We start from the raw sequence: 11730 nt of genomic DNA, 5'->3' as shown, positions 1-11730 counted from the left end.
TATAAACTATAATTTATACTACTCAGTTATTGTAAATATAGTAATTGATTTAGTAGGAAGCACATTATTTTTAGTAGTCCTGAAAAATATTTTTAGCCAATAACAATCAGAAATTTTCACAGACATTTTAACTATGGCAACAGGTGTAATAACTTTAATAAAGGGTCCTTCAACTCCTTCACTAACATACACAATATCAGAGACCTGGCACATCTAACTGGACTGGTATTTAGTTTTAATGAAACTATTTACCCCTTTTGCTGCTTACATGTCCATTCAACTGATCTCTGAATTCAGTCCCAGCTCACATTTGGCAAAAAAGGCTCGGCTAATATATCCTTATTACTCCATTGCCACCGTGAAGTGTCAGTCACTGCCCAGCCATGCCATATAAAAAACATAAATTAATATTCTATATTTTTTATTGTAAAACTGTCTGTGACCAATGGTTACCAATTAAATAAACACACCACAGCATCAACAGCCATTTCATTACTTGCTACAGTGGATGTAACTCATTTGCAATGCTTTTCAGACTTAACACAGTTGCTAAAAATGCTGCAGGCTTTATAAGGACCACTGACTTTATTTCAAATACATTCTAGTTAATCTATTTGCCAATATATCACCAGATTTGTTATGAATTCAAACTTTTAACAAATCAAGTGAAACCAGGAGCTTCCATGGAGAAACCATCTTACTGTATTTGTACAGTAGTGTATCTTTTTGCAGCAGCAACAACAATTAATATAACCAAGAATGGCTCATGAAATAAAGACTTGGATGGAACATTTGTAGACAAACCTTTTAAAGGATAAATACTTGTTGTTGCGGCAGCAACAACAATTAATATAACCAAGAATGGCTCATGAAATAAAGACTTGGATGGAACATTTGTAGACAAACCTTTTAAAGGATAAATACTTGTTGTTGCGGCAGCAACAACAATTAATATAACCAAGAATGGCTCATGAAATAAAGACTTGGATGGAACATTTGTAGACAAACCTTTTAAAGGATAAATACTTAAGCATGATCAATTAATAAGGCCATCTAATGTTCATATGAGAAAAATTATCAATTTCTTCTGATGTAAAAACAAGACATACAAATTTAAACTCAACTTAAAGGCTGACATCCACAGTACTATGGTCTGTGTCTGGTGACACAGTTTCTCCATGATTTAGGCTGCTTTACTGCGCCAACATCAGACTTTCATGTGACTAGCGTCTGCAAATTCCACGTGAAGGAGCATATAAACTAAAAGAAGACAAAAAGAAATGCATATTTTGCACAGCTGACATCTTCACCCTTAAAAACTAGCAACTTTTAAAAATACTGACATCCATCCGGCATCACAAAGTGTTGTCTGCAGACTTATAATATACATCACGAAAAAGAATACAAATGCCACAACAATAAAAACAACAGAAATCCTCTATGGTCAAAAACTAAATCCTCTACAAAGACATTTATCTCTACTAGCTGCTCTAGATCAGTTTCCTGAAAAAGCCTGTGATGACTCTTGATCCTTCGGATCACTTGGCTCTTCCAGCAATCAAATGAGGATTTTCAGTAGAAAATAATCAATATACAAATGGAATCATCCCATGAAAAAATGTATTTTGAAAGGTTGCTCGGAGACCCTTGCTACCCCTAATGCTAAGCTTTTTCTCTCCTTTCAAAGAGTAGTTCTGTTTTGTAAGTCCCTCTGTGGTCATATTTGCTGTTGCCATGTGTCAAAACTGTTTTTTTTTTTTCAGAACAGTTCATCAAGTTATTAATGTTAAAACAAACCTTACACCTCAAAGGGTTAGAGCTGATTTGAACACTGCACACAGGAGCCATTTAAATGACTCTTGTGACTGAAAGTAAAATTGTTTTTAGTCTTTTTCCAGTTCAAGTTAATACCATGCCAGACTTGAATTGGTAGACCGCAATTATATTGTATTAGTTTTCATTAATTTGGTGCTGCCGTTGCTGTTTCAAGATGACAAATCAGCAGGCTCTGGCATTCACTCCAGTTTAAAGTGAACATGCGTCTGTTGAAGCCTTTTCCTAGTTAGAGCAGGTATTGATGTTCTTGCCGTCAGTGGCGTCCTCCACCAGTGCCAAGTGATAATCTGTAGAGAGTGTGAAGTGGGACACGCAGCCCACCAAACCACCAATGTACTGTCTGTTTGTGTGAAGAGCTATTTCTTTCATGCCACCTTCAGGGGGAGAAGACAGAGTGAGCACACATTAGAGGAGGAGGCCATAGAAATGCGGACATCAAAATGACTGTTTGACCTACAGTGTGTCATAGAATTCTGTTACTTTGCCTACCAACATATAAGGGTCCATTGATATTGAGTTGCCTCATCTTGCCAGGTGACCTGGCTGTTTTTGCTCCGTAGTCATCGACTGTCAGCTTCCCTGACTGGCCATCCCTGAAGAGACAGGAGACAAACTTAGAAATAAACCTGAGGATCAGTGCATAGATTATGTACTGTAACTGTTAGTATGATACATTTGTATTTTCTTTGACAATGTTTTTTTTTTGCTTCTCCTAAACAATTAAAGTAACTACATTTGAAGTGACCACAGTGAATATACAGTACATTCGACAGGATTTCTTAATAAAAGTCATTTTTCTGAGCTTACCTCACAGCTTTGACTTTGTGCCACTTTCCATTGCTAAAGGTCCCGTTGATAACAATGTTAACTGCACCACTGCCCAGGTTATAACTTGAAGAATATGGAAACAAATATGAAGTGTTTAACTGGTTACAAAGAGTGGATTCACATTTCCATGTTACTGCCCTGATACATCACAGTTCTCTTCCAGACCATGGGTATGCTACACACCGTTTTAAGTCTTTTAGCACTGCCTCTACTGTGTGCTGAGCTCTCCCTGCCCTTATTCCCACGCCATCATCTTCATTCTCCTGTTGCACTATTTTTTCTCTTGTTTAAATCTTTGTTGCTTGAACCTGTGTTCCCTAGCTCCTGTTTCATCAGAGGGACACAGGAAAACCGAGTGACACGCAGCACTTTGATTAAAAAGTGTCTGTACAACCTAGATATGGCTGGGTTGCCTACATGAAGGCAGACTCAGAGGACAAAATAAGTATGTGCTTCACATACTGTTTACCTTGCTTGCTCAGTGAGGTGCCAGTGAAATGTTTGTGACCAACTATACTGATACATTTGATGCCTTAATAAGAAAGTTCACATTTGTACAGCATCCATGGACATCTGCAAATCAGACTGCTGACATGCTTTTCCATTCAGATAGAGCTCTATTTACCTCCATTATGTAAGTTCACACATCACACATGATATTTTGTGGTTTCTTTTAATCTTGTCCTGCAATTATATATTGTCTCTATTTGTGGACTGTCTATTCTATGTCTCACATGTCCCTTTTACAAGAATGATGATGTAAGCTTACATAACTGCTTTTACTTTTTTACACCCTTAACTTTTTATATTTTACACAAAGAAATACCTGAAGATAAGTGCCCCATTCTGAAGTCCCATAGACAGGAAGTCACTATTTGGTCTCATTGGACTGTCTCCTCGCCACAGCAGCAAGCCATCCTTAGATATGCTTTTAAAACGCATAAAAAGGTTGGTCCTGGACCCAGAAACCCTGAAAAGTATGGATAAATTGACCTAACAAGTACTGCAAGAATGTAACAATACACACCTTTGCTGTAAAAACACCAAGCTTCTTTCATTATTTTCTGTTTGTTTTGTTTTTAGTATGTGTGTGTACACTTTGCTTTTGCACACGCTATATGTCCATGTCGTGCAGTCTAAGGATTAGTGTTCACATACAGTACTAGCTTTAACGGCTTAAGATTTTGAAGTGGGGGGTATAATTTAACATATCAAGCATAAACACAAATGGTTTACACATATTTCACCACCAACCTTTTAAGGATATCTCTGTTGTCATATGTCAGGTAGCTTCGGCCAATGAACTGTGGGATCTCAATGGCTTCAGTCACAGCTGGGCAGAGAAAACGTGTATTTACTTTATACCATCACAAGGTGGCAGCATTATTATGTATCTACAAGCTGATGTTAAAAGTGGGAAGACTAAAGTCAATGTTTAGGGGTTACATGTATGCTAAGAAGGGGAATGTTAAGGTTAAGTTGCTGTTCAGGGTGTTAATAAAGCCATTTTGAATTCATGTAAGAAAACTTACTGTTCAAACAGTAATTTCCACACTCTGTTCAGTGAAAGCATTAAAAAACAAAGAAGGTATACAGGCTTAAGGGTTTCAAATGTCCAATGCATTATTCTAAATGGCATTACATGATAGAAAATACATTTAATCTGTAAGAAAATGAAAGAAGTTCATTAAAATGTATTTAATTATTTGCACAAACCACTGTGTCATGTACAGTAAGTGTATAATCTTTTGGTTTTAAGCTACAAAAGACAAGCAAAAATCTGATATACAGTATTTAGTCCTAGCTGTCAAAAGCACATGATAACAGCCTCAAAACAGTTTTTTAAAATAAGCATCATATAAACAATGCATTGTTCCCAGTAATATTCTGTTCTCTAATCACAATACAACAAACCCCTGCCACAGACTCCCATATGGGATGTGCTAGTAATTGTTTGAAGAGCACAGTATGACTATAACTTGTTCACTGACTAAATAACGTGTAAAAAAAATATGACCCCCAACACGGGAGTAGTTCATATACTGTATGTATCAAGGATAGCAGTTCATAGACATAGTGTGGCTGACCTTTCTGGCAGTGCCTCCCATCATACCCTAGGGGGCAGTCACACTCATATCCATCCCACTTTGGCTTGCAGGTCCCTCCATTGGTGCAGGGGCTTTCCACACATGGGTGTGCTGAATTTGCTACATTAACTCCGCCAGCGGAGCCAGTTGTTATTGGGATGGTGCGGTCATTGAGTATCAGCTGGGTAGGTGAAATGAGACACACAGAGAGGATGAAGAGAAGGAAAGAGGAGCTGTGAAAACTCAAAGAGACACTGCATACTCATGCTTATCTATTTCTAACAGAATTAAATCTTGTGACTTAAATAGGAACCTTCTTCTCCTGACGCATTGCCAGTGTGATGGATCTGAAATGAATTGATGAGCAATGATCCTCTTGAAGTAATGTAAAAAAATGCTACAGGTGTTGGTGATTGTGGAGGAGCATACCTTCTGAATAATCCCAGTAAAGGGCTTTTTTACACCTGCCATCCTCTTGGTTTTATCATATTCTGGTACTCCACCAATATAGAGAGGTGAACTACAGTTGATCTGAGTGAAAGCACCCTGAGGAGATAAATGTCACCCATCCATAAATAAACCTGGCTGCGCCACATACAGCAAATAAATATGTTCATAAACATTCTGGATATGTTTTGCTTAATACTTCTTGTCTAAGAATTTATGAATTGACCGGGGATGTTTGACTCCTAATGCATTTGCAAGCATGAGAACTCACTGAAGATGAAGGAATAGCAAATCATATAAAAAAGTTGATATTTTGCTTTTATCATTTAAAGTCACTGTAACAACTGTATTTTATGATTTGTGTGTTCAGTACGTTATGTGTAACAACGGCAGCGCTAGATACTCAAAACTGGCGGCAATATCTTTGTAAATAAATTAAATTAATTTATTACAAACCACATCAGAGTTAAATCTCCTTCTCTTTCACTTTAGAGAGTTGAGCAAAAGGCAAATCAAAGAGGGTTTGATATTTTTTCAGGAGTTAAAATACCAAACCAGGGCTAAAAACATTTGTAAATGTTGAACATTCAAAATATGATTTCAGTGAGACACCCATGCTGCCTTGTGTCTGCTGAAAGTAAATGTGTGTTGAAACTCAGCCCACAGAGCTCACAGAAGTGTATGTGAAGGCTCTGTTGTTGAGTTTGTTCTGACATTTTTGCCCTCTTGTGATCAAAAATACCAATTTATTCAACACATATAGAAGCCAAATACCTCAGCAATCCCTTCCACTGGCCTCTGGCTGTCTACCTGTAGGATGCCACTCTTTGTCGTGCGAGATACCCTCAGCTCGTGCCATGTGTCCAGACTGATCTGCTCTTCACTCCTGTAGCACAGATCATCACATTTAGCACTGGACATCCGGTTAGAAAATATAAAAGAAATAGGAGAATAAAGCATCACAGAATAAAATAAAAGTGAATCTATCTGCTTAGTACCTTATGACAGCTCCCCCAGAGCCGCAGTCAAATCTGAACTCTACAAATCTGTCGACCACGTTTATAGCCAGGAAGTCTGCGCTGCCTGTGTCATCACTATACAGCAGTGTTCCATCAGGCATTGACGGCCGAAACGTCAGCTCGAACTCCATGAAGGACAAATAACTCTGAAAGGACTGAGGCCAGGGGATAACAGCGTATGAAAACACTGTCTCATTGAAGAGTGGTGATGACAGTGAAAAACCTGAAGAGTTGGAGAGGACAAAAGAAACAAACAGGTAGGAAGAAAGAAAGATTTGGGTCAAGGGTGAAGAAGAGGCATAATCGTTAAGATGAATAAGAGGAAAAAGGAGAAGCTGATGAGAACAAAAAAAATGGAGAAAAACACATGGAGAGAAGGAAAAGAAAGGAGAAGGTTTTGTTGTGTGACAGCTAGTCTGGCTCTGTGTCTGTATATGAAATAATAATCCTCATCTCAAACTGTTTCGGTCATAATTCACTCAACAGTAACTACCTTAAAAACTGTGTGTGAAAATCTATGACACCCACTGAGTAAGAAGAAACCACAAAGAAATCATATTTTCTACATGCAGAGGTACAAATCTCCTCTTGTGCACAAGGCAAGTGTTTGTTCTTTGTATAGGTGGGAGAAAAGGAAAGTTGGAGTTGACTCACTCTCTTCACAAAGGGTTCCCCTGAAGCCAAGTGGGCACAGGCAGATGTAGCCGTCAGCATGATTAGCACGGCAGATGCCGCCGTTGGCACAGCTGACCTGGTTGCACACGCTGTTGTTGCACTCACCTGGCACAGATTAGCAAGGAAGTATGAGGTGATAAAGGCAGACTCAGCCTATGTATCTGTATAGATAAATGTAAACAATGCATACATTTAGGAAACAAATAGAGTTTCACTTTTCTTAAATTTATGGTTGCAGTTGCTTCAACCAAAGAATGAATAACTGTTACCCAAATTCAAATCCTCTAACTTTATTGCAGGTATTTATCTATAAAGACCAAAATAAGTAGTTTCCTCATACACAGGCTTAACTAGAGAGGAGAACCAGTGCATTATGGGTACTATTGATGAGAACTGTACCACTGACAGCAGCCAAAGGAAAAAAAAACACATTCATTATACAAATTCACACATAGATAGTGTATGCTTCCTCACCTATATCAGCTCCACTCAGAGCTTTGCCTTGAGGCCATGGTCTGATGTCTATGGCTTTGTTGTTGATGGTCAGACTCTGAATGCAACCAACAAAGCCACGGTTTGTCCCTGTTGCCCTGAGCAGCCAATAAGCACTTGGGGATCCACCCACATATAACGCAGAGCGAAAAGTGATCTTAGTGTATTGGCCCTGAAAGAGCAAGAGTGAAGAGAAGGAAATGTGTTTCATCCTTTATTATTGTAAACATGCTCTTTAGTACTTGCTCTCTGGAAAGCCAGTAGTGTTAGTAACAGGTGACGCAGCTCTAAATCACCAGTAGAAGCAAATGTGCGTATGAGTGGTTGGCTATCTCTGCGTGTCAGCCTTCTGATAGACTGGTGACCTAAGTCAGTAGTTCAATAAAAGCATCTACAATATTTATAGAAACTACAGTATTGTTAAGCTACCTTAAAAGACAATTCAAGAAAGCATGCAGTACTTGTGTGCAAGGTGTATGTAGTGTACTTTGACAGGTATATTTATTCACAAAATGCCCCATCTATATGTCCTAATTGAAATAAAATGTTGGGTAACAGCAGTATCCATATGAAGATGTTATTTTATTTTCTGTATGTGTTATTGTTACCGGCGAGCGTCCGGATACAGGGGTGTTGTTGTCCATACGGAGCCAGCCACCCATGCCATCTCTGAAAACAGTTACTGTGTGCCACTGACCAAGAACAATATGACTCTCACTGATGACCTGAGCTGCTCCTGTACCACAATTAAACCTGCAGGGCCAAAAAAATAAATAAATAAAAACATCTAACAGGTCATTGTTATGTCATAAAAACTATTATATAAACAAGCTCAAATAATATGTATGCTTAACCTATTTAACTCTTCTTTACTCCAAAAGTTGTATGTTTCTAATTGGGATGCCAGAGGAGAATGTGAGGGACTCTTACAGCCTATCAGTTCACACCATTCTTCTATTACTAAGTTAAATGAAAGACATTTTGGTTGGCAGAAGACTATGGGATTGCCATTCAGAAATTTGTTTGGTTTCAACCAATATTAAAGTTCAGTGGCAGTAAATTTATACTTTCTTCTACACTTCATCTCAGTCCACATACAGGTACCAAATGCATTCAAAGTAACCCTGCTGCGTCTGTGCTCATTTGTCATTTAATAAAAAATTTGTGACTCAGTAGTTTAAGCACATAAATGTTATTTATTTTTTAAATATCCCCCTTACTGCTTACAATCACTAAAATATAACTAAGGTGCCATGGCTTTATGGCTGCACCTTTAAATGACATGAAAATGCCTTAAAACTAAGTTTAATTGTGCATCAACCATCGGTTTTTTATTTAGATGTAATTTCCCTTGATGCTTTTAAATGACTAAATGTGTATGTGTGTTCCCGACCTATAGTGTGTGACAGCTAACATGAAATGTACTTGTACGTATGCGAGTCACCGCCTTCCTCACCTGTAGTGCAGCTGGCCCCGAACCAGAGCCAAAGAAGTAAAGTCTCCACTGCCGTGTTCATTCTCTCCACAGTACAGTAACAAGCCGTCCTCATTGTCCGCCTGCACCAGAAAGAAACTGTTTCAGATACATTTTCATCATCATTGTCAGGATGAAGAACAAAGGTGTAAAATCAATATCTTACCTTAAACTCCAAAGTGATCTGAAAGGTCTGGTAAGAGTTTTTCAGTGGTTCAAAGGTCATGTGAGAGTAGCCATAAAACCTAGGAAAGTTGACTGATACCACTGAAAAAGAACAATGGATCATCATGGCATGTGTATGGTACCAGAGGCAATGGGGATAAATGTTGCAACATGCCACATGCTTGCAAATGTAACAAAGAACTGCCCTATCACACTGCTGGCTGTTTTCACTGAACACTTTTACCAAAACTTGTGCCTTTGACAAATGTACAAAAGACATAAAGTACTGTATAATTAATGATTGTAAATATGAATGCAGGAGTTCTGCTTTAGCCCTTTTTTCTAAACACATTTACACATAAAAATAAAAAATACCAAGGGCTAGAAATACAGCTGTGGATTGCTCACCCTCAGAACAAGTGTCCCCTCTTCGCCCCAGGTTGCAGTGGCAGCGCGAACCTCCGCTGTCGTGATCACTGAGGCACAAGCTGTCTTGGGGACACACAGTGTCCTCGCAGGTCAGGTCGTAGACACGAGGTATTTCATCTTTCCAGGGGGACATGGTTGGGGTGGCAGCAGTGGTGGGCAAAGTGATGCTAAGATGGATCCAAAAAGGAAGAAAGATTTAGAAAATTTAGTGTTCAGACTTTTCCAGATGCACAGTTTTTGCAGTGCACAGTAATGGTTCAGCTAATAATAGTGTTTACTTTCAAATGCATTTCTGTTATGTATTTATTGCATTAACTGTTTTGTTCCTTCCCCCTTTCCTTGGAAGCATCATTTTCCCTCTGCTTTAAGGAAAGAAACAACCTGTAAAAAGCTGTGAATATATGCTGTATGTCACAACCACATAGCTTAAACTGATGTAATATTTCAATGTTCCAGAAGCCATCTTTATTAAGTGGAAGAGCATGAAAAGAACAAATTGTAGGTGGCTTTTAGAAGAGAAAAGAATTCCAGGAGAGGCTGCAACCTAGCAATCAAAGAGCCAGAGGAGCAGCAGTAAGAATCCTGATTTTTTTTAGATTAAAAATCAGTTTTAATACTGCTTTTTTTTCTCTCCATAGAAAAACACCTGTTATGCCTTTAAAAAACGTTTTTAAATATTTGCCTTTAGAAGAAATGCTGTTACCTCTTGCAGTTGGTTATAAGTACCATTAAAATTTGATCATTTTCAAACAAATTAGTTCAATAAACATAATAAATAAATATCAAGGTAAAATCAGGGTACTGTACAGTTTACCTGGTAGTAGTAAGTGGGGCAGTAGTTGTCGTCTCAAAGGTGGTACTGGACTCTGAAGTGGTTGAGTAGACCAGATCTGTGGCATCTGGGAAGACGGATGAGGCGGTGGACAACACTGGTGGGGCAGTAACACTGAGAGGAGCAATGGTGTTCATACGGTAAACAACGTTTCGACCAGATGGCGGCGCAGAGTGGGAACGGAGCTGGGATTTCCTGTTGTCCTGACTGATATCTGGGAATGGCTTCAAATGAGAAAAGAAGATGCAAAAAATGTGAACAGAAAAATATTTTACACATACAGTAAAAGACAGTCACATTATTTGACTGTCATTTCTCATCACCAATGTGTTCAGCAGCTAACATGACCTCTGTCAGGTTTCATTTGTCCCTATCCAACTGTCCTGTAAAAACTCACCTCTTCAACAAAAAGGTCATAATCAGAGTCATCAATGTTGAAGCCATCATCATCTTTGAGCCTGGAATCTGTGATGTAACGTCCATAATCACCGCTGCCAACATCAGATGCACCTAAAAATATAAGTATTACATGTTGCTCATTACTGTAAATCTTAATTAAGGGTTTCTTCATTGATGGGATTTAAATGATGTTTACAACCATACTGTAAGACTGAAGAAAGACACACAGCTCCACAATTGGTCGTATGGTAAAACACAAGTCAGGAGGTAATTTCAATTAATGTTGGTCAAAAACTCACATCATGAAAACACTAGAGGCTAGTGGCACTGCAGACATACTGTTTGCCAGTCCAGATTTATTTTATACATGAAAATTCTAGTTAGCAGCAAATTGGTGGTCATTAAAATCAAACTCTTTTTCCCAGTGTTAAAATGTATCAGAGATTGACAACCCCAGATCAGAAGAAGTTGGGATGGTATGTCAAATCTAAATTAAAACTGAAAATAATGATTTGTAAATCATCTGTGTCCTGTATTACATTGAAAACAATACAACAGCACATTATTTGATGTGATACCTCATCAGTTTTATTCTGTGTTCAAAATAAATACTCATCTCAATTCTGATACCTGCAACACATTCCAAAAGAGCTGCATTTCAGGGCCAGAAATGAGGTAAAACAAGAAATCATGATTCCTTTTGAAACAGCTGATGTCAACAGGTGACTATGATCGGGATTTGGTGGTACAAAAGTGGCAAAAGGCCGAGCCCTTTAGGAGCAAAGATGGGCCGAGGACCGCCAGTTTGCCAACATATACCTGAGAAAATTATTGGAATGTTTAAAAACAATGTTCCTCAAAGAAAGATAGAAAGGGATTTGGATATGTCAGCCTGTACAGTGTATAACAGAATTAGAAGATCCAAGGACGCATTTTTCATGCAACAGATTTTATGCTTTAGTTCCATCTTCTTCAATGAGTGCAGCATAATCTTCACACACTCCTGCTTGAATCAGTCGGCAATTTTAAAAACAGCATGTGAAAACT

General features: G+C 38.4%; 1 protein-coding gene across 2 annotated transcripts in view; it reads right to left on the bottom strand.

Annotated features, from left to right (window-relative positions):
• Positions 1 to 990: 990 nt before the first annotated feature.
• egflam (EGF-like, fibronectin type III and laminin G domains) overlaps positions 991 to 11730 on the bottom strand; it is a 23065-nt gene continuing 12325 nt past the window's right edge. The window contains exons 8-25 of one of the 2 annotated variants that reach the window (XM_020602524.1): positions 10682 to 10794; positions 10267 to 10508; positions 9432 to 9619; positions 9025 to 9125; positions 8841 to 8941; positions 7993 to 8137; positions 7367 to 7556; positions 6872 to 6997; positions 6197 to 6440; positions 5973 to 6084; positions 5181 to 5297; positions 4752 to 4932; positions 4197 to 4220; positions 3919 to 3997; positions 3491 to 3634; positions 2644 to 2727; positions 2326 to 2429; positions 991 to 2210 (exon numbers count right to left, since the gene is read on the bottom strand). In XM_020602524.1, coding sequence (XP_020458180.1) covers positions 2059 to 2210; positions 2326 to 2429; positions 2644 to 2727; positions 3491 to 3634; positions 3919 to 3997; positions 4197 to 4220; positions 4752 to 4932; positions 5181 to 5297; positions 5973 to 6084; positions 6197 to 6440; positions 6872 to 6997; positions 7367 to 7556; positions 7993 to 8137; positions 8841 to 8941; positions 9025 to 9125; positions 9432 to 9619; positions 10267 to 10508; positions 10682 to 10794 — 2447 coding nt within the window. In that variant the 3' untranslated portion in view covers positions 991 to 2058. The remainder of the gene's footprint in view (positions 2211 to 2325; positions 2430 to 2643; positions 2728 to 3490; positions 3635 to 3918; positions 3998 to 4196; positions 4221 to 4751; positions 4933 to 5180; positions 5298 to 5972; positions 6085 to 6196; positions 6441 to 6871; positions 6998 to 7366; positions 7557 to 7992; positions 8138 to 8840; positions 8942 to 9024; positions 9126 to 9431; positions 9620 to 10266; positions 10509 to 10681; positions 10795 to 11730) is intronic. The other variant, XM_020602525.1, reaches the window with a different exon arrangement.

This window comes from Monopterus albus, unplaced genomic scaffold, assembly GCF_001952655.1.
Source record: "Monopterus albus unplaced genomic scaffold, M_albus_1.0 scaffold56.1, whole genome shotgun sequence".
Lineage (NCBI taxonomy): Eukaryota > Metazoa > Chordata > Actinopteri > Synbranchiformes > Synbranchidae > Monopterus > Monopterus albus.
The sequence above is the reverse complement of the archived record's forward strand: the minus strand, read 5'-3'. Positions and strand labels throughout refer to the sequence as shown.